This window comes from Taurulus bubalis (assembly GCF_910589615.1).
Source record: "Taurulus bubalis genome assembly, chromosome: 9".
Taxonomy (NCBI): domain Eukaryota; kingdom Metazoa; phylum Chordata; class Actinopteri; order Perciformes; family Cottidae; genus Taurulus; species Taurulus bubalis.
In genome coordinates this window covers 2,700,853-2,728,847 of record NC_136597.1, presented here as the reverse complement: position 1 = coordinate 2,728,847, position 27,995 = coordinate 2,700,853, and the positions used below count along the sequence as shown (strand labels likewise).

Sequence of the window (27,995 nt, the reverse complement as noted above, 5' to 3'; positions counted from 1 at the left end):
ACCTTCATAATAATTGATATTCTTTTGTCAATTTTAATCAAGCCATTCCTTTTTTTTAACTCCTTACTAAATCAGACCAAAAAAAATAATTGACTGTGCTGTAATTGAGAAATAAGCCAGGTATGCATTTACAAGTTATGTACAAAGTCTTTATCGGTCTTTAAATAATGCATTTATTAATTTAATCTCTCTTTTTAATTTAATCTCTCTGGATCAGAAGAAATAAATGTTTTAGGTAGGTTTTTATTCATTGGTTTAAACTCAACAGACAAAGACTTTCAAGCTTGTTTTTATTATGATGAAAACAATCCATAATATCCTACTGTAACAGAACTAATAATAATTAGTAGTAGTAATATTAATGATATGTGCACTGCCACCCTGTAAATTATATGAAATCAAACATTAGTTTATGTTCCACATTTGAATATGCTTATTTGTCATTGTCTTTTATGACTGTATGTAGCGATAATGACATTTGTTTACAACAACTTTTTTTTTTATATTTACTGTAACAACAGTAAATATATGAATCGCCTCCAATGAATCGCCACCTTAACGTGGTGGAGGAGTTTGAGTGGCTCAGTGATCCTGGTGTTTTGTTGTTGGACTTCTGTGCTAGCCACAGTTTGTCCATAACGAACACCATGTTCGAACATAAGGTGGCTCATAAGTGTACCTGGTACCAGAACACCTTAGGCCGGAGATCAATGATCGACTTTGTAATCGTATGAGCTGATCTGCGGCCGTATGTCTTGGACACTCGGGTGAAGAGAGGAGCAGAGCTGTCAACTGATCACCACCTTGTGGTGAGTTGGATCAGATGGCAGGGAAGTTGGCTAGAAATACCTGGCAAGCCCAACCGTGTAGTGAGGGTGAACTGGGAACGTCTGGCGGAGGATCCTGTCCGGCAGGTCTTCAACTCCCACCTCCGGAAGAACTTCTCACAAATCCCGAGGGAGGCTGGGGACATGGAACCCGAGTGGACCATGTTCAAAGCCTCTATTGCGGACGCGGCTGCTCGGAGCTGTGATCGGAAGGTCATCAGTGCCTGTCATGGCGGCAACCCGAGAACCCGGTGGTGGACACGGGGGGTGAGGGAAGCCGTCAAACTGAAGGAGGCCTTTCGGGCCTGGCTGGCCCAGGGGTCTCCTGAAGCAGCTGACGGCCAGAAGGGCTGCAGCTGCGATGGCCGCGGATGCTAAAACTCGGGCATGGGAGGAGTTCGGGGAGGCCATGGAGAAGGACTTTCGGTGGATGAGATCCGCCCTGAGATGCTGAAAGCGCTGGACATTGTTGGGCTGTCTTGGTTGACACGCCTTTTCAGTGTCGCATGGGGGTCGGGAACAGTGACCATGGACTGGCAGACCGGGGTGGTGGTTCCCATCTTCAAGAAGGGGGACCAGAGAGTGTGCTCAAACTATCGTGGCATCACACTGCTCAGCCTCCCGGGAAAAGCTTATGCCAGGGTGCTGGAAAGGAGGCTCCGACCGCTTGTCGAACCTCAGATTCAAGACGAGCAGTGCGGATTCCGTCCCGGTCGTGGAACAGTGGACCAGCTCTTTACCCTTGCAAGACTACTGGAGGGGTCCTGGGAGTTTGCCCAACCAGTCTACATGTGCTTTGTGGACTTGGAGAAGGCTTTCGACCGGGTCCCTCTGGGGTTTTTGTGGGGGGTGCTGCGGGAGTATGGGGTGCCGGACCCGTTGGCACGGGCTATCCGGTCTTTGTACGCCTGCAGTAGGAGCTGTGTTCGTATCCTCGGTAGTAAGTCAGACACGTTCCCGGTGGGTGTTGGCCTCCGCCAGGGCTGCCCTTTATCACCGGTCCTGTTCGTGACCTTCATGGACAGGATATCTAGGCGCAGCCAGGGGGCGGAGAGGATCCGGTTCGGGAGTCTCGGGATCGCCTCTCTGCTGTTCGCGGATGATGTGGTCCTGTTTGCCTCCTCGGATTGTGACCTCCAGCATTCACTGGGGCGTTTTGCAGCCGAGTGTGAAGCGGCAGGGATGAGAGTTAGCGCCTCCAAATCTGAGGCCATGGTGCTCTGCCGGAAACCGGTGGATTGCTCCCTCCAGGTGGGGACAAACTGCCTACCCCAAGCAAAGGAGTTCAAGTATCTCGGGGTCTTGTTCACGAGTGAGGGTAAGGTGGAGCGGGAGATTGACAGACGGATCGGTGCGGCTGCAGCAATAAAACAGGCGCTGTACCGGTCCGTCCTGGTGAAGAGGAGCTGAGCCTGAAGGCGAAGCTCTCCATTTACTGGTCGGTCTATGTTCCAACCCTCACCTATGGTCACGAACTCTGGGTCGTGACCGAAAGAACGAGATCTCGAATACAAGCGGCCGAAATGAGCTTCCTCCGCAGGGTGGCCTCAAAAACTAGTGGCACACGAGGGGCAACTTTTAAGTGCCCCGCCACATGAGACGTGCCAACGGAAATGCTGCCTCTAAAGTAGTGGCAGCTCGCGGCACATGAGACGTGCCAACGGAAATGCTGCCTCTAAAGTAGTGGCAGCTCGCGGCACATGAGACGTGCCACCGGAAATGCTGCCTCTAAAGTAGTGGCAGCTTCCGAAACACCTCCCTCCGGCACCGCGGCATGTGCCTCCAGCACTGTGGCAACTGAGCGGTGCCACAGGAAGTGCCTGTACAAGATGCCGGTGCCGCAATTTGAGCTTGCCCTCTCTCATACCCTGACAGATAACACTTACTAACACTTGTATTGCATTTCATGTCAATAAAGTTGGTTTGATCTGAACTGAGAGGAACAACACATCTACAGCTGTTTATAGTAACTTTTCTCCCAGTAACAATTCTGCAAAATATAGATACATATTTTGTATTTTTTCCTTTTCTATTTGTATAAATTGTGTAGTTTGCTTCTTTAAAATCAATAAAATTGTATCACAAAAAAATATATAAAAGATATTCATAACAAAAATGCGACATTTGCAAGACTTTTCAAAGAAAGGTGTAGATAGATGCTGTAAGCATTGACCAACTAGTTTAGATTCTACTGTCTGAGGTCAACTGTAACCTCATGTACATATGTCTTAGGCTTTTATTGTGAAAGGTAAGAATGGATCTGGTCCATGCTGACTTGTAAAAGTGAGTTGTCTTGGTTCTGGACTCCGTGTTGCTCTACACTGTAATGCATGTTCTGAAGATGTCCGTCCTGCAGCACGTGATTGGTTGATCCCTTAATCCTTTCAACCTTGTGTGGTGGGACCAGATCCACTCCTGTTCTTCCCTTTCACAATAAAAGCCATGACATGACAGTACAGTGAGTAGCCTGTACTATTTCAAAGAGGGAACTCAAGTTCATTCAGAGCATTTAGTTCTCAACACTTTCCCTCAGACGCTGCTCTGGGTCAGGAGGGCCTGCACCAATCTATTAAAACCTTTTATTGTGAAGGATGTTGTCATCTCCTGCAGAGTTCATTCAGCTGGTAACAACCCTTTCGCGTGACATAGCAGGTATTTAATAAACCCCCCGGTTCTCACCCTGCCGGGAGCGATTCTGTGGTGGGCTCTGTGGCGCTGTTTCCGGCCTGCTCGGCGACAGCGGTGCCGTTGGGGCCGGGCTCCGCCGGCGCGGCCGGAGCCAGGGCGTCCTGACCAGGGGACGGGCTGCCACTGCTGCTGCTGGCGGCCGGGGACCGGCCCGACGGGGCCGCGACCCCACGACCACCCTCCAGCCCGTTAGACGTCAGCTCCACTTTGTCTGAGGGAAGGAAGACACACAAAATGACTTATTGTTAGTGATCGCTCAGAATAAAGCAGTATAATAACTGGACACTTGTGTGTGTGTATAGATACAGACTACCTCATAAAGTACTATCAGCATATCTTATCCAGGCTCTGAACATATGAATCACAATCACAGAGTGATGGCCCCTCCCCTACCTGCGCTGCTCGCCGGGCTGACGTGAGTCTTGGAGGAGCGCTGCCGACCGGACGAGACCGACCCGGGAATCTGCTCCTCAATCAGATCCCCGTTAGTCAGGGATCCCCCCGGGGAGCCGCCCTGCGGACCCCCCACTGAGTGCCTGTTACTCCTTAGGAGAGAGAAGAGAGAGAGAGGAGGTGAGACATCAGAACGTACCGTTTGGCGTGGACGATAAACACGGTTAGACTCATAGTTGTATCCGACTCAGCGAGGCGTCGGCGTCGGTTACTTTCGTTCTCCTGAGCGGCCTCGTGCTTCCCAACACTAAATATATCTTGTTTATTTTCCCCCCAAACGAGGAATGCTGAGGCCGAGGTGGTGCGCCGCGTTTGTTCGCCACAATGAGGAGGAGGATGCAGCGCGGCTAAATTCACAGACCTAGTTCTTGTCAACGTTTAACAGGAGCGATATAAAACATCCTTATTATTACAGACTAGCATGGGATGTGCAACCAGGACATCATTGGACAGAGTTCATACACATTCTGACCAATGCTTTTCATGACTTTAAACCAAATGTCCATTACAAACATTTAGTGAAATCTGGGTGTAAACAGTAAAAAGTGAGTAAATGTAGTATTTAAACTAACAATGAGAATACAAAGCATACAGTAAACCTTAAATGACTCAAATGAATGAGACAATAGTTTGATTAAAAGAATAAACATTTATATAGATGCCTGTATGTATGCCTGCTTATATTTTGAGTCTTTCTTTTAAAAGCATATCAATTATTTCAAACTCAGCGTAAATTAACGTAATGAACACATGAATAAAACACATTTACATGACTTTTACAAGGACTTTTCCAGGCCTGGAAATAACCATTTTAAAATTCCAGGACTTCTCCAGGTTTCCCATGACCGTAAGAACCCTGATGAGAGATACACCCGACTCCTCAACTCCTCCCTCACTCTCTATATATCATAGATTCTTGGGGGGGTTTGTTGTCCAGTGACATGGTGCCGAGCTCCTCGTCACAGAGCAGCCAACACGTCCTCCACTCTTCTCCAGTTGGGACGTGAACTGGATGGAGACGTCGGCTGCGTGACAGCGGCGGTCGGGCCTCTTGGCTGAACTGCGTTTGAAGCCCCCCGCAATGTTTACAGGGAAATGCCATCCGACCCCCGCCGCAGCGAGCTTTGAAATAAATGCGGCCTGCTCCACTATTTATTATCCCATGACCATTGTAGCCGCTGGAGCAGCGTCTCAGACCGCAGCCGGGGGATAACATGCTGGCACTCCGCGTAAGTGCTTAAGTCGACCACACTGGCACAGGCCTCCCGTTTCTTTTCTCTCCCTCTTTCAGTTATTTTGATTTGAATCATGCTTCTGGGTTCATGTTTTTTCACTTAAGTTCTTTGCAAACAGTGTTTTAGAAAATAAAAAAAGTGATGCATTATTATAATTATGCATGCCACAACATCTGCAGAGTTTAGTTCCAGGTCGTCCCCAGCAGAGCTCAACATAACGCTCACCGTGTATTCGGAGTCTTTAAGAAACTACGCAGTCAATAGTGGAAATGTGACATAGAAGAATATAAAGATTGAACTCCATCCTCAACTCATGTGCCAAATTAAAAAGTGTAAATGATGTTCCTGAGTATGGACCGAGAGGAGTCTGTAGCCGACTGAGGCCGGTGCAGAACAACGACACAACAACCTAATGTGACAAAAATAATATACAGAAAAATGTGTCCTGGTTACTGACAATAAAATAATAAAAAATGAAAACCTGGTAAACCACACGATCCTCTGCAGATTTCACACACTTTGACATGAGCTCCAAACCAGTGCTTCTAAAACCATGAAGAAGCTGTGGGGACTGTTTCTGTCTAATTCACTCCTTTATCTCAATAAAATGAAAAATAAACTCCCTGTACTGAATACATGATGACAGTGGCTCCACTAAACACATGATCTGTGCTCGCTGTTTGCGATCCAGACTTGCACACATTTTCATAAAAGAGAGACCTTTTGCCAGGAAATCTCTAGTTTCAGCTTTGCATTAAATTCCCAAAACATTTTGAATGAACGAAGAAGAAAATAATGACTCATGGAAGAGCAACGTGCAGCTCAAGAAAGAAAAGAAGAGAAGCGACTAAAGGAGACATTAAAGAATACGACCTCCCGTTGTCAGTCACGTTAATGTTCTGACACCGAAACGTTCGTCCGTCTACGTTTCCGAAGCAGGTTTGATTTTCCGCGTTTGAGAGTCGTTTGACCCATCAGAGCCACCGTACGTCCAACGGCATCGTCCAAAATGGCATTGAAGATGAAATGAGCTCATCTTCTCCTTGCACAGATGTTCTTTCACCAAATAAAAAACAACAACTTTGGTGTTCACCCACATGTGTGTGTGTGTGTGTGTGTGTGTGTGTGTGTGTGTGTGTGTGTGTGTGTGTGTGTGTCCTGACCTGCCATGAGATCCAGTTGTGCCGGGAGTCTCCTCGCTCTGCGTCCTCCTCAGGTTGGGTCTGTCTGCCTGCAGCAGCTCTGCAAACACACAGACAACCAGCTGATGACTCGCCGTCAACCACAACACACGTTGTGCAACATTTGGCATGTACTTTGAATATTATTTACACCGGGACTTTATCCCATTCGTAGTATTGGTAAACAGAGAGATGTGGGACATGTTTTCAAAGTGCAGAAGGTTTTGAAAACGTGTAGAAAATCTTTCTGAAACACCTATGAGCCTCCAGGGGTTTATAGATTAATTGAATAATTATTACTACTAATATTTGAAAGCGATGCAGAATGCCAGAGAGCCTGACTGCATTATATTCCATTATATTTGGATTTGTCGCCAGAGTTTAGAGTTTTCTTTTACACAAATAAACACATTTACACCATAAATTGTGGCCTAAATATGTTTATATATATTTGAGGGAAAGTTATCCAAAGGAATGCTAAACACAGCTATATAGCCATATAAATATACAGTATATAATATAAAAACATGGAGTCTTGGGGTTTCAAGTTCAACCACGGTTACACTCGTCTTTTCAGCGCCACTTTTGTGATCAGACGCGTCTTCAAAATAAAAGTCCCCCCATCATTATATATATATTTTTAAGCTTTTAGCAAAATCAGGAAATGATCATCAGCAGTAGTTGAACAGGACTCAGACAGCAGGTCTCAGGACTCAATGGGCAGGTAAAGGGGCCCACATTACCCACAATGCAACTCCAAATGCAGGTGTGTTACGCTCAGGCAGCAACCGCCTGGTCTGAACAGTGAGGCCAACGCTTCGTGTTAAAGCTGCAGTCTCTCTAATGTCCACCAGGGGGCGACTCCTCTAGTTGTATAGAATATTCTAGTTTTTTCATTTTATTTATTAGTTTATTCTGCAGGGACAATGCACACTAATCAACAGGAACACTGTAAGTGAGTCAGAGAGACTACTTTTCCTCTGCTGTCCCTGGTCTGAAATCACAACACTTCAATAACACAATGCAACTAAGATTCATCGAGTTACAAAATTCACAAACGCAAAATAAAAGTGTACCTACAGTAGATGCATATATAAAACACATCAACACTAACCAAGATAAATGCACATGAACACAAACAAGCAGGCAGGACAGACGTTCATTAATGCTTCACACCTGATGGCAACGAGCCGTTCCTCAAGGCTGTTTCAATGTTTTGTGCGTTTCTTTTGTGCGTCTGTGTGATGGAAGACAGCATGCCGTTCATCAACATATTTTATAAAGCTTTGTTCAACTTGTGTAATGTAGCTCTTTTCCAACAAACACAACCATTTAAAACACTTTGATAGAACGGGGTCTCTTCGTGGACAACCATGAACCGCAGCGTCACTTAGAAGGATTCAACACTAACGCTCTGCAACACACTGGGGTTCTCTAACCCCGGCGTGAGAGGCTCCATCGATCGGCACCTCACCGCTCTGGGAACACTGCCGTCACCGGGCCGCTGCAGAGCGGTGAGGAACTGAGCCGCCTCAGAGAGAGGCTCTTTTCCTGGAGAATCAAGTCCATGTAGACCTGAAACATGTGGCATGTGTACAGTTGGACGTCTAATAGAGAGCATTCATCCTTCTGTGTGTGTGTGTGTGTGTGTGTGTGTGTGTGTGTGTGTGTGTGTGTGTGTGTGTGTGTGTGTGTGTGTGTGTGTGTGTGTGTGTGTGTGTGTGTGTGTGTGTGTGTGTGTGTGTGTGTGTGTGTGTGTGTGTGTGTGTGTGGTGGCATGCGGTCTTGGTGGTGTGAGGGAATGTGTGACTGTGCTCAGTCCCGACTGTGACTGGAGACCACAAACCTGTAACATGCTTTTCATTAACACTCACTTTCTCCTTCACACACACACACACACACACACACAGTGTGAGACGCTCAGACAGTGTATTCTCTCTCTCTCACACACACACACACACATATATATATATATATATATATACATATATAAATATCCTGCTATCTAAAGTAAAGCAAACAGGTCATTTCTCATTGACACACACACACACACACACACACACACATATATATCTCACTCTCACACACAGCAATGAAAGGGTTTCTTGTGAGAACACCCAATGGCCAAGCAGAAAAATAAACAGTGGTCTTGAGGAGAAACTATTGTGTCACAGGTCTAATCGCTGTGTGTCCGTGCTCGTGTGTGTGTGCAAAGTGTAATTACCTTAAGACACAAAAACTACACTAAAGACAACAATGTGCACATTTCTGATCAGCTGTGGAAAATGTCGGCCGCCATTGGCGAAGGGTGAGAAGAAACCACTGACTGCTGCGGTGTGCATGTGGCTTCTGCATGCATGCATGTGTGTGTGTGTGTATGTGTATGTGTGTGTGTATAGAACATTAATTTAAAAGAAATCTCTCTGCTCTGGCTTCTGTTTCCTTCCATCTTTCAATACAAGGGTTTGTTTATGAAGCCTGTGTGTGTGTGCGTGTGCGTGTGCGTGTGTGTGTGTGTGTGTGTGTGGCTGCCAGGGGGAAATGAGTAAAACTTCCAAACTAACAGAGGTGCGTTCAGAGCGAGAACACAGAGCTCCTTAACGCCACCAGAAGGCAACACACTTCCACCTTTATATATTCATGCAGCCCACATGTGCCTGCACACACACGCACACATGCGCGCGCTGCAGAATGCGAAACACATGTGCACGCACACCCCTGAACGCACCAGCCCAAACAACGCGCGGCTGCATCTGCACTCGTGGGAGCGTGAAAACACACGCGTACAAAGACAAGTGACTTTGGCTTCAATCCCTGATTCAGGGGCACACTTCAGCCCTCTGTTCACCGACCTCTCCTCCCCCAAAACACACACTCACACACGCCCCTGCAAGCCAGGGGAGGAAACCCCCCCCTGCTGCAGGATCACAGGAGGCGATTGTACTACAGAGTTGCGAAGCAATGAGGCAAAATTACGCAATTCTAAGAAACAAAGCAGCACGCCTGATGTGTGTGTGTGTGTGTGTGTGTGTGTGTAGGTGTGTGTGTAGCGTTTTGGGGCAGCATGAAATAACAGGCCATGTAAAGAACACGGGAGTTGGGCTCTATTCATTGCATGGTAACCTTTGACCTCTTTGTGTAACTGCACCGTGAGGACAACACATTTACGATGCTCATTCTCTAAAGGAGTAGTGCCACAGTTGGAGAAAAAAGGGTTTTCATTCTGTGCTGTTCATTGATTTATATTCTACTATTTGGCCGTAGTGTTCCATTAATTTAAACAGTTTGTCTCAAAGGAGGAGAAATTGGAGCTTTTCTGCCGAATTATCGTGAGAAGCGCTAGGCTAACTAACGCACCTTTTAGCTAGCTAGCAAACAGTGAAACCGTTTGTTCAGGAATACATATCAGCTGAACGTTAATTATCCCCACACCCTCTTTTATAGTCAACATACTAGGTCCTGAACATGCTAATTTATTCATTTTATTTATTGAATAAACAATTTAATTCTGGTTTAAACTTTGATTTACTAACCGGAGATACATTTTCACAGTTCTCCCTTTGAACCAAGCTTTGCTAAACTCTGATTAGAACTAACATTCGATTAAATGAGTCGCTGTTGGTGCGACCCAACAACTGATAACCGTCCTGCGATGCTGGTATCCAGCAATGAGCACAAAGTCAGTCACCAACATCACTGCTATGTTCTCCGCACCTAAAACCATGTCACCAAATCTCATCTGTGCATCTTGTCCTCATCCAAACCTGAGCCTCCTTCATAGGTGAGGACTTTCAAAACGACCTCCCTTTACAGGAACTCTCTCATCTGGCTGTCCTTGTGGTACGACACACACACACACACACACACACACACACACACACACACACACACACACACACACACACACACACACACACACACACACACACACACACACACACACACCCTCCTCTTAACCTATCCACATGTAAATAGTCACAGAGAGACACATTTATGCAGCGCATGCTGCGGCAGGCCTCGGCCCTTACTGCTGGCACTGTGTTCATTCAGCAGAATACACTGTGGGCTCTGTGTGGCGCTCTATGAAAAGCCGTGTGTGTGTGTGTGTGTGTGTGTGTGTGTGTGTGTGTGTGTGTGTGTGTGTGTGTGTGTGTGTGTGTGTGTGTGTGTGTGGAGTTGGATGATTGCAGCTTCATATCCGTGTTATTTGTTAAAAAGACACCTCGTCTTTGCTGCCAAACCATGAAGGAAAGTAAAATGTTAGCGTTAGCGCCCGGAAGCGAAAAATACTGTTGACCGAGAGTCAATATAAGTCTGAGGGTTTGAAATCCTTCCTCTAAGGGCGATGAAACCATTTCATATTGGTTTGGGAGTAGCAACACATGCACAGGGAGATCAAGTGTTCTCTTACGGCTTCAGTTCAATGAATGCAGGCTGACATGCAGCAATATGCAACATTTTATTATTATTATCAGTATTAACTTTAACAATATGCTTGACATGTTATTCTTGGCAGGGCAGAATTTGTTTATTATATATATATATATATATATATAAAAATGTATAAAATATTAACATTTAGACTAAGCGACTTTTAATCTCAAAATTGCATCTGCTTAACCTTTCAGTTCTTCACTTTCTTAAATTCACCTTTTTAAAAGCACTTGCATATGAGATACATACCCATGTGTTACATCATAACTTCTCTATATAATGAGGCACCGTTGTCAAAAAGCAAAAGCGTAAAGAGAAAATATGACTAGAAAAATGTTAACCTGATTTTGGAAATTCTTCGTATCTCTTGTGAAAACATAACTTTACTCAGGTGGTCGAAGGGTTTTGCTGCTTAACCCCGTCGGCTTGGAGCCTTTTTTTACTGCTTTTTAATGCTTCCTCATTCAGAAATGAGGAAGTGAGTTTAAAAAAAACCTCAAACGCTTCTAGATCATCATCCACAGGTCCGATCTAATAAATTTAAACGGCTAAAGCACTGTAAACCTTGTGAGAAGAGAAATGATGGACTACATTTAAAAAAAAAGATAGTTATATTTTTATAATTCCGTAAGCTACTCAACATGACTGAGTGATTATAACGTTTCACTATTTATCAGGGGACCTTAGGGCTGATTGGTGCATTATAATCAAATTACACTATGTATTTCCCGTCAGTATTGTACAATAAATATGAAATGAATTGAAGGGCATGTCAAAATGAAACCTGTTTGGGTCAGATCCTACGGCTTCGTTGTGAACCTGATTCTGACAGCATTCTACGTACGGCCTTTTATTTCCTTTTACAGGCGGCTGTGATGAACCACAGACCGCTGCTATGTTAGTCAGGTGTGATCCCAGCACACAGAGAGCACTACTGTTTAACTACATTTAAAATCAATGTTCTGTGTCTAATTATTGATGTCATTAATAAGTAGCTGTGTAATGTAGAGCGAGCGGGTCATTATTGTGAAATAAACACCTTCAGGATGATTCAACAGCTTTACTTTAATAGATACTATAACTTTAAGAGATTGGATAACAATAATCTCTTTTACAATCGTACAACTCATTTACCAAATGTGGATGTGCACAAACACCACGAGGGGAAGAAAAGACCACAATGTGGTTGTTGTCAATAACTACAGACGTGTAGGTGACAGGGGAAGAGAGAGAGTGAGGGGAGGAGGAATGCTTTAATATTGTGGCGTATGCCGTGTTAATAAGTCTGGACTCCTGAAGGGAAACAGTGTGTGCATGTTCCCGTTAATACGTCTTCACTGACCCAGTGAAAAACAGTCTGAGCTTGCTGCACTTTACTTTAATAAGCTGAAAGGTGGTGAGCTTTTTCATGGATTTGTTATGAATGACATCACTTTGAGACACGTTTTCTAAATGTTCGTACAATGAAGTCACAATTCAATCCGCTCTTTGGTTCTTGTGAAAGTGTCGATTTCCATACGACAGCAGTGATACACATGTGCACATGGCCTCAGTGTGAGTGCTGCTCGAGGTGTTCCTCTGTGCACTTCTGTGTTATTACCTTCACTTGTGTGCGTGCGTGTGTGTGTGTGTGTGTGTGGGTGTGGTAAAAGGCGGGACTCACTGTCGGCTGCCGTGCTGCCATTGGGCAGCGTGCCCAGATCAACAGCCATGCCGTCCAGACAGACGTTGAGCTCGCCTCCCGCTACAACCGAGCCTTTGTTCTCCGTCTGCAGCACCAGACTCAGCTGGACGTTCTCCACTAGAGAGAGGGGGAGAGAAAGAAAGAGAAAGAAAGAGGATGAGTGGTGGAGAAAGGTAGACGACAAAGTGGGTGTGTTCCTCAGGTATCGCCAGGCGGCAACGTCCGGTTAAACCGAGTGAAGCCGATGTGGAAGCGTCTTAAAACCTGCATTCTCTCTCCTGACCACCAGGGGGTGACTCCTCTGGTTGTATAGAAGTCTATACTTCATGTCTTAAAGCTGCATTCTCTCTCCTGACCACCAGGGGGTGACCCCTCTGGTTGTATAGAAGTCTATATAAATGACTCTACTTCTCTCTTGATGTATTCCCTCAGTAAACATTGTAAACATGAGTTTATGTCTCAATCTCTAGTTTTAAGTCTTCTTCAATACAGCATGATGTTCATTTAGTAAATTATGGTCATTTAGAGTCAAACAGACCATAAAGCAGGGGACGCTTTAGGGTGGGGCTACAAGGTGATTGACAGGTCACTGCCTCATAGCAACAGCTGTAATCCAACATGGCGACGGCGAAATTGTTAAATTCAAGGCTTCAAAACTATTTTGAATATCCAGTTAAGCACATTTATTACAACGTAATATGAATGGCATATGATGGGACATTCAACCTTGGCCTGTTTAAGCAATGGACCCCTAAAGGCAACACATCATGTTGCTTAATCTCCTTCCAGCAAGCCAGTGATGCCAGTTACTTTAGAAAGTCAGGATTTGTTTGGACATTGCCAAGTTTACTGGTCACCATGTTGAAAGAAACACTGGATTTCCAGAGGAAAAGAGTCTTGTACTGAAGCTCAAAGAGCCGAAGAATAATACCAGGTGTTTCATTACTGTAAAGCAGAATGTGGTCACTGTCTGATAATATCTGACCTGAAACCATATCCTGTAAGAACATTAAATTCTGCGCTTTTTAGTGCCGCAGGGAAGACATGAAGGACCAGGCTGAGCTACAGGCTGCTGAACACAGAGAGGAGAGGTTTGAAGTAGAGGTTGTAAAAATGGTAAGAATTCAACATATAAAGCATGTGGAGCCTCTATTTTTTAACATGCGTGTAGTCCCAGTCTGCACCAGGACGGTCGACTGGGTCCGTCCTATCTGATATCAATAACGTGATATCAGATAGGAGCATTTTAGGCTGTTTCTATCGGTATCAACTCAAGTTATACGGTTATTCCATATTGAACAATGTGGAGATTAAATCATAATCTTGTCTAAATGTTTATGTGTGTTTACGTGTGTTTACGTGTGTGTGTGTGTGTGTGTCCTTACTCTTGCCATCGTGAGTGCGCAGTGTGTCCAGCAGGTCGATGGTGGCGCTGCCCAGTAGCTCCTTCCTGAGGGTGTGGCAGCTCCACAGCTTCAGATCCAGACGGCTCTGAGGCGTCACATTCCTGCAGAACACAAGGACACATGAGCACCTCACGGAACACAAGAACACATGAGCACCTCACGGAACACAGGAACACAAGAACACATGAGCACCTCACGGAACACAAGAACACATGAGCACATGAACACCTCACGGAACACAGGAACACATGAACACCTCACGGAACACAGGAACACAAGAACACATGAGCACCTCACGGAACACAAGAACACAAGAACACATGAGCACCTCACGGAACACAAGAACACATGAGCACCTCACGGAACACAGGAACACAAGAACACATGAGCACCTCACGGAACACAAGAACACATGAGCACATGAACACCTCACGGAACACAGGAACACAAGAACACATGAACACCTCACGGAACACAGGAACACAAGAACACATGAGCACCTCACGGAACACAAGAACACATGAGCACCTCACGGAACACAGGAACACAAGAACACATGAGCACCCCACGGAACACAAGAACACAAGAACACATGAGCACCTCACGGAACACAAGAACACATGAGCACCTCACGGAACACAAGAACACATGAGCACATGAACACCTCACGGAACACAGGAACACAAGAACACATGAACACCTCACGGAACACAGGAACACAAGAACACATGAGCACCTCACGGAACACAAGAACACATGAGCACCTCACGGAACACAGGAACACAAGAACACATGAGCACCCCACGGAACACAAGAACACAAGAACACATGAGCACCTCACGGAACACAAGAACACATGAGCACCTCACGGAACACAAGAACACATGAGCACATGAGCACCTCACGGAACACAGGAACACAAGAACACATGAGCACCCCACGGAACACAAGAACACAAGAACACATGAGCACCTCACGGAACACAAGAACACATGAGCACCTCACGGAACACAAGAACACATGAGCACCTCACGGAACACAAGAACACAAGAACACATGAGCACCTCACGGAACACAGGAACACATGAGCACCTCACGGAACACAAGAACACATGAGCACCTCACGGAACACAAGAACACAAGAACACATGAGCACCTCACGGAACACAGGAACACAAGAACACATCACGGAACACAAGAACACATGAGCACCTCACGGAACACAAGAACACAAGAACACATGAGCACCTCACGGAACACAAGAACACATGAGCACCTCACGGAACACAAGAACACATGAGCACCTCACGGAACACAAGAACACATGAGCACCTCACGGAACACAAGAACACAAGAACACATGAGCACCTCACGGAACACAGGAACACAAGAACACAAGGAACACATGAGCACCTCACGGTACACAGGAACACAAGAACACAAGGAACACAAGGAACACATGAGCACCTCACGGTACACAAGAACACATGAGCACCCCACGGAACACATGAGCACCTCACAGAACACAAGAACACATGAGCACCTCACGGAACACAGGAACACAAGAACACATGAGCACCTCACGGAACACAGGAACACATGAGCACCTCACGGAACACAGGAACACAAGAACACATGAGCACCTCACGGAACACAAGAACACATGAGCACCTCACGGAACACAAGAACACATGAGCACCTCACGGAACACAAGAACACATGAGCACCTCACGGAACACAAGAACACATGAGCACCTCACGGAACACAAGAACACATGAGCACCTCACGGAACACAAGAACACATGAGCACCTCACGGAACACAAGAACACATGAGCACCTCACGGAACACAGGAACACATGAGCACCTCACGGAACACAGGAACACAAGAACACATGAGCACCTCACGGAACACAAGAACACATGAGCACCTCACGGAACACAAGAACACAAGAACACATGAGCACCTCACGGAACACAAGAACACATGAGCACCTCACGGAACACAAGAACACATGAGCACCTCACGGTACACAAGAACACATGAGCACCTCACGGAACACAAGAACACATGAGCACCTCACGGAACACAAGAACACATGAGCACCTCACGGAACACAAGAACACATGAGCACCTCACGGAACACAAGAACACAAGAACACATGAGCACCTCACGGAACACAAGAACACATGAGCACCTCACGGAACACAAGAACACATGAGCACCTCACGGAACACAAGAACACAAGAACACATGAGCACCTCACGGAACACAAGAACACATGAGCACCTCACGGAACACAGGAACACAAGAACACAAGGAACACATGAGCACCTCACGGAACACAAGAACACATGAGCACCTCACGGAACACAGGAACACAAGAACACATGAGCACCCCACGGAACACAGGAACACAAGAACACAAGGAACACATGAGCACCTCACGGAACACAAGAACACATGAGCACCTCACGGAACACAAGAACACATGAGCACCTCACGGAACACAAGAACACATGAGCACCTCACGGAACACAAGAACACATGAGCACCTCACGGAACACAAGAACACAAGAACACATGAGCACCTCACGGAACACAAGAACACATGAGCACCTCACGGAACACAAGAACACATGAGCACCTCACGGAACACAAGAACACAAGAACACATGAGCACCTCACGGAACACAAGAACACATGAGCACCTCACGGAACACAGGAACACAAGAACACAAGGAACACATGAGCACCTCACGGAACACAAGAACACATGAGCACCTCACGGAACACAGGAACACAAGAACACATGAGCACCCCACGGAACACAGGAACACAAGAACACAAGGAACACATGAGCACCTCACGGAACACAGGAACACAAGAACACATGAGCACCCCACGGAACACAGGAACACAGGAAAACAAGAACACAAGGAACACATGAGCACCTCACGGAACACAGGAACACAAGAACACATGAGCACCCCACGGAACACAAGAACACATGAGCACCTCACGGAACACAGGAACACAAGAACACATGAGCACCTCACGGAACACAAGAACACATGAGCACCTCACGGAACACAAGAACACAAGAACACATGAGCACCTCACGGAACACAAGAACACATGAGCACCTCACGGAACACAAGAACACATGAGCACCTCACGGAAAACAGGAACACAAGAACACAAGAACACATGAGCACCTCACGGAACACAGGAACACATGAGCACCTCACGGAAAACAGGAACACAAGAACACATGAGCACCTCACGGAACACAGGAACACATGAGCACCTCACGGAACACAAGAACACAAGAACACATGAGCACCTCACGGAACACAAGAACACAAGAACACATGAGTACCTCACGGAACACAGGAACACAAGAACACAAGGAACACAAGGAACACATGAGCACCTCACGGAACACAGGAACACAAGAACACATGAGCACCTCACGGAACACAAGAACACATGAGCACCTCACGGAACACAAGAACACAAGAACACATGAGCACCTCACGGAACACAGGAACACAAGAACACAGGAACACCTCACGGAACACAGGAACACAGGAACACAGGAACACATGAGCACAAGAACACATGAGCACCTCACGGAACACAAGAACACAAGAACACATGAGCACCTCACGGAACACAAGAACACATGAGCACCTCACGGAACACAAGAACACATGAGCACCTCACGGAACACAAGAACACATGAGCACCTCACGGAACACAAGAACACATGAGCACCTCACGGAACACAAGAACACATGAGCACCTCACGGAAAACAGGAACACAAGAACACATGAGCACCTCACGGAACACAGGAACACATGAGCACCTCACGGAACACAAGAACACAAGAACACATGAGCACCTCACGGAACACAAGAACACAAGAACACATGAGTACCTCACGGAACACAGGAACACAAGAACACAAGGAACACAAGGAACACATGAGCACCTCACGGAACACAGGAACACAAGAACACATGAGCACCTCACGGAACACAAGAACACATGAGCACCTCACGGAACACAAGAACACAAGAACACATGAGCACCTCACGGAACACAGGAACACAAGAACACAGGAACACCTCACGGAACACAGGAACACAGGAACACAGGAACACATGAGCACCTCACGGAACACAAGAACACAAGAACACATGAGCACCTCACGGAACACAAGAACACATGAGCACCTCACGGAACACAAGAACACATGAGCACCTCACGGAACACAAGAACACATGAGCACCTCACGGAACACAAGAACACATGAGCACCTCACGGAACACAAGAACACATGAGCACCTCACGGAACACAAGAACACATGAGCACCTCACGGAACACAGGAACACATGAGCACCTCACGGAACACAGGAACACAAGAACACATGAGCACCTCACGGAACACAAGAACACAAAGAACACATGAGCACCTCACGGAACACAGGAACACAGGAACACAAGAACACATGAGCACCTCACGGAACACAGGAACACAGGAACACAGGAACACATGAGCACGAGCGCCTCGCGGTACGAGGCCGTCCACGACAACACACACAACATTCAAGCATTATGCAACACACATCATCAAACATACAAGCAACACGCTGCATGTCTCATCGCACAGGAAATGTTTGAAACGAGCCGACTTCTTTCTTTTTCTACACTACCACTTACTGCCTTCATCACACAACAGACTGGAATGAACGTTCTTTGTTGTAGAAATGTTGATCTTACAAGCTATAAAATACCAGATTATATCAAAGTCATTTTAACTGCCATAAATATGATTGTCATTATTTAATAGGCTTGTTTACATATTGTTATTTGCACAACTTGTTTCTTGAATATTGATTCTGTTTGATAGGAACCATCTTTACGTCCTATGCTGTGTTGGGACGCTTTTAGTGGTGACGCTCCTGAAGACATGAGCAGCGGTAGAAGTGTTTACTCCGATAAAAGATTTAAGTTAAAGTGACAACAAAGTATAGTATTGTTCTCCAAGTGGAGCCGTCTCCCTCTGGGTCGTGTGCAGTATGTCGTTTATGTTAAACAGTTTATTGTGTAACGTGAACGCCAACTTGTTTTGTGTGTTGAAATGTATTCAAACAGCTGGACGGTGCGCTGAAGAATAAATCCATCAGTAACAGAAGAACCGAGGTGTCGTGTGTTTCCTGGAGGGAGTGATAGTCACGGTGTGTGTGTGTGTGTGTGTGTGTGTGTGTGTGTGTGTGTGTGTGTGTGTGTTCTCACAGGGTGAGGTCTTCGTTCCACTGCAGCTCGAGGTGTCCACTGCGCTTGCCCGTCTTTTTGGTTTCGCTGGTCAGCCCGTCTGCGGTCACCTCCACAAAGGAGCTGAGTCGAGAGTGTCGGTTTGGCAGCTTGGGAGACTGAGGCTTCGCCGACACCACTGACAGATGGAGGGGAAACAGGGGAATGTTAGAATTGTACAACGTGTTATTTTTGTTCATGTGCTTCAACTATTGGAAAGAACCAACACAGTTCTAGTCTCTTGATGGGACACTCTCATTACAGAATCAGCACGGAGAGAAACCAGAAAGGGTTTATTACCCAGTATGATACACATACAAGGAATGTGTCGTAGTAGATAGTCATGACATAAGAATAGAAAACATGAAAGATTACAATTAACAAGCAAGAGTATGTTAAGACAGATGCAGTTAATGCCGTTTTCTAAATATATATCTGACTAACAACGTTTTTTGTTTGTTTCTGTTGAATGAAAAGTAGCAATGACACTGAATGGAGTCTGCTGGTTTTGAAAGGAGCATATTAATCTATTTTTTTTAAGTTATTAAATGATGACAACAGTCAAAATCCCTTGTTAACACACGTGGTGTGGCATCGCACCGACAAAGGGCGTGAAAGCAGCGTCTACCCGGGCGCCGCGTTTCCTTCACTGCCAAATGTAACTTTTCCCACTGAAGACAAAAGCCAGATGTTTTGGGGTTTTTCCAGTGGGAAAGCGACTCTGTGACTGTGGCACAATGAGGAAATGTGTTTCTATTACAGGTCAAAGGTTCCGCCTTTATATCAACAACACCTCGGCCATAATGTCTTTTAAATAATAAACTGTGCCAGTCGGTGAGACCGAGCCTCCACAATGAAGTCATCTGCAAACAGAAAGCCTTTTATTTGAGGAGCTAACAGAGGAAACGTAAACCAGCTCACAGCATCGGCCTCACATGTTCACACAGAGAAGCGTAGACTCCAGAGATTAAAGCCAGGGAAGGTAATCTTCTTCAAAAACAGCTTCCATAAAAATCCATAAAGCCATAAATCCCATGCTCTGACTCATAAAAAGGAACCAGAGCTGTGCCCTCAGCTGCTAGCTTAACAGCTGTGAGTGCTAACAATAGCCATGTTTGTTGTTTACGTTCATTCTGTATATTTTGGGGGAGTGTCTCCTCCTGAGGGAAGCCTCTGTGTTGACCACTTGCTGACTTTCTCACCACATTTAGCGACTTTTGGAGCTAGCGCTGTTAGCTACTTTCATTGGAGAAGAGTTGACAACACGGGGTGGTTTTTAGGTTTGGATCTCTGTTTTTAATCTGGTCTCTTGCTAGTTTTAGAAATGCAACTGTTATTGTTTTCAATCGTCATAAATTTGAATTGTCATCCTTTTACTTTGTTGCCGTCATCAATACACAATTCAAATGATTTGTACATAAAATGATTGTATGTGTTTTAAGGGACTACATTAAAGTAAAGAGTTAAAGCTCTGTAGGATCACAGGTGGAATAATTAGAAGTGAGATTGTTTCCCACTTCTAATAGTTTCTTCTAATAGTTTTCTAATGGTTTTGTACTTGAGGTACTGATCAAATGTTTATCGTCAGCTCCAGCGAGTCCTTTTTTACAGCTCATGGCGAGGACACCACACAACAGTAATATGTTTTCAGAATTAAAGATTCTGCCAGCATCACTACACACTATATACTACAGCATGCCATAACATACTTCACAGGGAATTATACATTATTTCTACCTTCAGATATCAAAGTGCAACTTTAGAATGGCAATTAAACAAAGAGACAGTAAATCTTTATAAAAAAAGTCACATTAATATTATTTTTGTATTGCTTTCTGAGATGTTTCTTGAGCCATTTATACTGTTCACAGTTTGCTTTACTTTTTTTCCAGCTTAGTGTTCCTTTCCTCGCTATGCATTGTGGGAAATACAGTTATTTTAAGCATACTTGTCACTGATCGTGTGACAATAATACTAGATCTATGGATTTGGGGTGCAATGTGTGTTCTTGGTGAGCCGAGCAAACAGACCAACAATAAACATCGCCCTCTAGTGGAGGAAAGGAAAAACATCTGTGGTGCAACTTTCATTCATTTCCATGAGACTGGGGTCTGGGGGAAATAATGACATGGTCTCAACGAGCCTCTAATGCGGGTTTCCAGTGTTCGCACCAGTTGAACGGCAGCAACCGAATAACATGAACGCATGAACCATGAATGCATGAAACAGTTTGTAAATGAAATGTCCCGATGCTCCCTGGCTTCTTACAGAGAACTGAGGAACCTCCTCAACCCTTTCTGAGTACACAGGTCTCTCTGCATGTTGTGATATTTGACTCACTCGCAGCGCTACTGGTAGCTCTGCAACCTAAAGGCCGACAGCTGGGCTTAGGCCGGGTTAGCAGCTTTGAAGTCTAGTAGGCCGATGATGAGAGGCCGGATGAATGAATGACGACAGAGAGGCCTCGGTCTGTACGACCTCCTATCACAGACGAGACGTTAGCAGATCTCTGAGGAGGAGGTGAGGGAGTGAGAGGGTGGAAGAACCCAGCGTAGGTTTTGGGAAAGTGAGGAGGTGCGAGGGGTCGAGATACGCTGCTGGAGAATTAATCGCATTCACACGTTCAGCGTTGTCCGGTTCTGGTTCTGGTTCTGACTGCAACAGTAATAACTAAATATCCCTAATGCAACAAATAATAAACATGTATTAAAAAGTGGTTGCCACTGATTTTCCCAATTTCTCCAGAAAGCTCCTCAGAGTTGAAGGTAAGCGTCACGTAAAAATAAAAGTCTGTGGGTTCAAAACTTTAAGCGACCGCTTTCACAGACAGGTGGGAGCCACCGATAATATAAAATACTGATCAAAGCTGCTTTACTTATATAATTATTAATGTCATTATTTTGTATGACAACAATCCTCTGACAGCTGGAGTCTTTTGACCCATCTGACTTACCGTCCTAAACTGTCACAAATCAAAATGATTCTTGAAAACAGAAGAGTGAGTTAATGATGATGAGTAGTTGTGAAAGTTACAAAAATGGCCTTAGGATCAATGACGAGTGCAGAAAGGACAAGAATATTACTGTATGTGAGGTGTCAAGACGACCCGCTCTTTATTTTCAAAGGAAATAGCTAAAATTGCGAAAAGCTTTGTGTTTCTTATGGATGGAGAGAACAGTCCTGGTTTGCTCAATAACAGAGCTAACAGCTAACACTACCGGAGCTAACAGCTAACACTAACGGAGCAAACAGCTAACAGCTAACACTAACGGAGCTAACAGCTAACACTAATGCTGTGTTCACACCGGACGCGGCGCGACCAGATTCCATGTAAAGTCAATCCACAGACGCGCTGCGACGCGAATTGGCGATTTATTCGCGGCGCGGCGAGATAGACGCGTTCGAGGCGGCGCGAACAGAACGTTTGACCTGGGGCGAACAAAGCGAAGGACACGGCGCGAATTCGCGTGAGTTGAATTATCCCAACTCTGGCGGAGAAATCGCGTGACGCAAAGTTGCGGCAGCCAATCAGCGTTGAGATGTTCCACTCGTCACTGCCGTCCTGTCGCTGTTGCATCAGACAAGATGGAGGACTCGCTTATTGTCACTGTTTGTGGTCATCCGGAACTGTACGATACTTTCTCCTACATGTACCGAGACCGAACAAAGAAGGATGTTGCGTGGCGGGCAATTTCGGAGGACTTGGGACTACCTGATTGTATGTATATGCTTTTATTCAAGCTATTTGTTGTACTTTACTATGAACCAACCGCCGGCATATGTCTTTCATGGCAGAGGATATTTGCCGCCGAAAATGGAAGAACCTGAGAGACACATATCTGAAGGAAAGAAGAAGGGAGAAAGATGGTCAGAGAAGTGGCAGTGGAGCACAGGGGAATAAAAAGTGGAGGTACTCTGCGGTCCTGTCGTTCCTCGACCCCTTTATTACTCCGCGGGAGACGAGCGGGAATATGGGGCGGAGGGTCGAGGAAGTCCGGACCGCAGAGTCCGTACCAGAGAGCCCCGAGAGAGCAGGTTCATCCACAGACAGGGCAGGTCAGTCGAGAAGTGAAGACGCAACATCACAGTCTGGTTAGGAAAAAGATGCATATGTCTGAAGAAGTAACACTAGACTAAAGTGTCTGCTAATGTTCCGAGCCAACAGGTCCTCAAACTGGCTAACGTTTAGCCTGAAGTAGCCCTGGAAGCGGCGGTCATCCAGACGCAGTTCCTGGAGGAGTCGGTGAAATTCACCGAGCTGTGTGCGTTTGCGGGTGGTGTTGTGGACCCAAACACGACGGCGTTTGAGGTTACGACGTTGTTGGTCGGACTTCCACAACAAGTAGACCGTAGCAATAGAGGTTACTTCTTCCATGGTCGATAGAGAAAAAGATGGCTCCTTTTCTTGGAGAGAAGCGACGATGACGGAGATAAGCCACGCCCCTTTGGTCGCGGCGCGAATTCGCGTTTGGTGTGAACACCCTCTTTCTACTCTCGCGAGTAAACTGCCGCGGGGGACGCGGCGTCCGGTGTGAACACGGCATAACAGAGCTAACAGCTAACACTATTGGAGCTAACACTAAAAGCGCTAACAGCTAACGCTAACAGAGCTAACACTAACGGAGCTAACAGCTAACACTAACAGAGCTAACACTAACAGAGCTAACAGCTAACAGCTAATGGAGCTAACAGCTAACGGAGCTAACAGCTAACGCTAACGGAGCTAACAGCTAACGCTAACGGAGGCTGCATTTAGCTACATTATGATGTGTTCAAGCTCCATTCAGTAAAAAATATTATTGGGCTGAAAGTAAATTATAACTTTCATGATGTGTTCAAATATAATCTTGTAAACGGTACGTTTTTGGTGAGAAACTTGAATAAATCCAGTAGTTTAAAGGAGATGTTTTCACAGCGACATAGATATTACTTATAATTGATGAAGTATTACTTCCTAGCTCTAAGCAGCTTATAATACATCAATAAACTACTAATGCCAAGATATATTTTTTCAAAGCAAACATGTAAATAAAAATGTGTTTCCTAATCATTTGAGTTGTGCGTTTTATTTAAATAACACCGATAGATGACTATAACAAAGTAAAAGGAGAACATTTAGAACTTTTGACACTTTACACTTGAAATTATTATTCGGGACGTCACTGATATCGGATCGGTATCAGAATTGAGAATGAAAAATGTAGATCTACTTCTGACTACCAGTAATGAAAGAGGAGTATAGAATGATGGGTCAGGTTGAGCCATCATATTTAAAAGAGGACGAGCTCAAATTGAGAAAAAGGTTTCATTAGTTGGGACGCCATACAGAGGCGATATCTTAATGTGACCGGTGACATCCTGCTGCCTCATGTGCAGCATTGTCTCCAATATTCATATCAGTTACTCATAGAGATGACAAAAAAAAGCATCATTACCTTTCAAGATCAGCTGAGACTTCTCAGTGGTCTGGGCACCGCCAGGTCTGCTCACACCAGCAGCTGCCATGACCTCACAGCTCTGAAACACACACACACACACACACACACACACACACACACACACACACACACACACCATTGCAAAGGATTGTAATAGAAAAATAAAACAACTTATATTACAGGTAGATTTAGCAGCTGAGCCAAATGAGGCATTCATTTGTTCCCTGCTCTCATCGGACTCTATCAACATCACCTTGAGCAAAGTCAGAGATGTATCCTGCTGGATTGCATTTAAAGAAGACTGCATATGCGAGGACGCAGCGACACTGAACTGTCGTGTGGAGCTGTTGTAGATACTGGCCTTTGCTTTGTGTATTAAGAAACGACCCTAACCCTAGTCCTGGATCTCATCCTGTCATCAGCGTCACCAAGGTGACTGCTGGTGGCATCTCAGCATCATCTCTGAGAGCAGACAGGCCCCAGAGATGCATGGTCACGTGTGACCTGGCCGGAACAAAACGCCTGTAAACTATAAACCGTGTCGTGTTCACCAAACGACCACACAGACAATCAGATCGCAGCAATCACAACAAAAGCGCACAGCATCTTCCGTCAGCCTTGTGAAACCAGCTGAAGCTAAACCCGCTCCTCAGCGATTGTTGGCTAAACGCCATGAAGACAAGTAAATATATAACTATTCCCGCTACGCAGATTTCATTGTCCTCGGATTTAAATACCCTTGGCTGTTGCGCACAAAACACAAACACGGAAGATGATCAAGGCATTTATATGCATCACTGTCAAGCGCGGCGGCGAAACCACTGACTTCCGGTCATCGTTTTTCAAACTAAAGCGCAGCTAGCGAGCGTGTGATGTTGCAGGGTGTTGTGAGCCATGTCGCACACACTAAACTCAGAGGAGAGTATTTACGGAGAGGAAATGGCATTACGTAGCCCACACAGTGTTGCTTGCCACATAAACCACATGTTTCCCAGCGTTGTGGCTTTTGTTTTGAAGGGGAAGTTGCGACGTGTCCCGTCCGGTGAGTGGAATTCTGGTTAGCTTCACCCAGAAGAAGCTAGCTGTTAGCGAGCGAGCTTCGTAGTGGGGTTTTACAAAAGGACATGTCGATTAAACCGGTTCTAACCACTTGACAACAAGTAAAACTGCATTTATAGTGACGTGGTTCACGTCAGAAAACGTTATATATATTAAAACACCCTAAATGTAGGCTTAAATGTAACCTTCCCCGTACCTTTGTCAGCTGTGCTCCGCTGCTGTTGCTAGTGAACTTTCATTTCCGCCTCAGTAACAATATCACGTGACCAATGGTAGTTTTTTTTCATTGCACAAAGGATTGTGGGTCATAAACAATGGTAACGTTAATTATTTAAAATTACAGTTAAGCTTATATTGATTTAGATTAAAAAAATAGAACGTATAGCAACAATTATTAAAGATATTTAGTATATTATAGTCAATTATAAATATTAGAGCAAACAGAATAAATAGGTATCAAAAGAGAGAAATCAAATATTATTCCCAAAAATATCAAGACACTACAGCAAATCGGTTCAAGTAGCTCCAATGGAAACAGATGTAATGATAAACTCCCATATTTAATATACACGTTTTAACTTTAAAGCTGCATTCAATTATTTTCTATTTTATTTCTTGGGATTCTTGGGACAGCTGACTGTTCAATATAATGAACTCTCCTCCTAGCTCTGTTGTGGCAGTTATAAGTGTTCCAGATGTGGCATACATTTTTGCATGTATTTTATTTGAGACTGTCTAATTTTAGTGTTATAAACATAAAGGGCCTCACCAAGGACCAGCATCATTTAAGTTGGTTTCTTATAAATAATGTATTGTGCAGATCGGGACAGTAATGGTTGCCATTTTCAGAAATTGGTCCATATATATATATATATATATATCATTCTTGTTTTAGTCTCATCTGCGAAGCAGTGGATGTGGGGGCCATGCCGCCGTATGATGTCACCAAGGGAGAGTAAGTAGAACGAGAGAGGACCAAGCACCAAACCCTGGGGGACGCCTTGTTGATGATCTGTTGTTGTGAGAGATGACCTTCGCCAGGAGAGGGCAGTATCGGTGATTTTTTAACAGGTTGTCGGAGACGAGGTGGGCTTTAAATTCCTTTTTTTTGACAGAAAGGGGAGATTTGAGATGGGCTGTTAATTACTCATAGTAGAGGTTGTAGTAGGGTTGAGTGGTTGGTGGACTGAACCAGAGCTGAAGGAGGAATTCATGATTAAGGAGATAGCTGGGAGACAATCCCAGATTGAGTGGGATGGGATCTAGCTGTTCATCCCGACCATGAGGTCACACAACTCTTGGTAGAGTTCTTGGTCCAGCCTGATCTCAGTGTACAGTATATGCTAGAGGAACTATGACAAACTATCATTAAGGACGATACACATTGTACTTGACTGGTAGACGTGCGTTGAATCAATCCACCCTTGAACTTATTGAACCATGAGGCACAAATATTCCTTGTATTTCCTGGTTGGATCGTGTCCAAGAAACTTACGGTAAACATAGATGAGCTCGGGCCCCTTAAACCAGGCGTTGACACATCAGGGGAAGCAGCAACCTTATCTTCTGTGCTGCTGACTCGTTTAATGAATGATCACACAGATCTTTATTCTTAGTGCTGCAGTTCATTTCTCGGTCACATTCAACAAGCCTCATGTAGACGAAGAAATACTGAATCTGTTGTTTATTGCATTAACATTTGTCAGAAGTGTAAGTTATTAAGCAGTTTAGGCTGGTGGGCTCTTTATCTCAGCAGTGTAAGTGTTATTCCTGCACGTTAACCGTTTATTTATTTTATTTTAATATACAAATCAAATGCTTTCAAGATGTAATTCACATGAGGGATAGAAAGAGAGAGAGAGAGAAGCTCGAATGCAGGCTTGACACGGGACACCGTGAGGGTCCAGCCGCGTCTCAGACCACCAGCCCACCGCGCTGGGCTCGGACACACGGGTCACCCGTCCAGCCTCGAGCAGAATAAGCCTCCGTGGAGGAATATGACCTGGTGCTAAACTAGGAAATCAGAATATGTTCCCAAAACCTCACAACCACAAAAATAACTGAACAGTAAAATAAGTCACCAAGCAACACGAGATCCGACCGTCACACACGACCCGGTTCTCCAGAGAGGGACTACCTGGGTTATCTTAGGCTTTCGGCTCGGATGCTATCAAACTACCAACAATTAAGGCATTCATGACAAACTCTTACAAGGGGATTTAATACGTATTAAACCCGCTCTCTACCCGTAGACACCCAGCGGG

At 45.2% G+C, this 27,995-nt stretch overlaps 1 protein-coding gene across 1 annotated transcript in view; it reads right to left on the bottom strand.

Annotated features, from left to right (window-relative positions):
• The window catches only part of wwp2 (WW domain containing E3 ubiquitin protein ligase 2), a 60,872-nt gene extending 34,928 nt beyond the window's left edge, over positions 1 to 25,944 (bottom strand). Inside the window, exons 1-8 of the mRNA XM_079223606.1 lie at positions 25,928 to 25,944; positions 24,670 to 24,751; positions 19,217 to 19,373; positions 13,888 to 14,009; positions 12,482 to 12,619; positions 6,367 to 6,445; positions 3,909 to 4,060; positions 3,507 to 3,726 (exon numbers count right to left, since the gene is read on the bottom strand). Of these exons, the coding sequence (XP_079079732.1) occupies positions 3,507 to 3,726; positions 3,909 to 4,060; positions 6,367 to 6,445; positions 12,482 to 12,619; positions 13,888 to 14,009; positions 19,217 to 19,373; positions 24,670 to 24,739 (938 nt within the window). The 5' untranslated portion in view covers positions 24,740 to 24,751; positions 25,928 to 25,944. The remainder of the gene's footprint in view (positions 1 to 3,506; positions 3,727 to 3,908; positions 4,061 to 6,366; positions 6,446 to 12,481; positions 12,620 to 13,887; positions 14,010 to 19,216; positions 19,374 to 24,669; positions 24,752 to 25,927) is intronic.
• Positions 25,945 to 27,995: the final 2,051 nt, after the last annotated feature.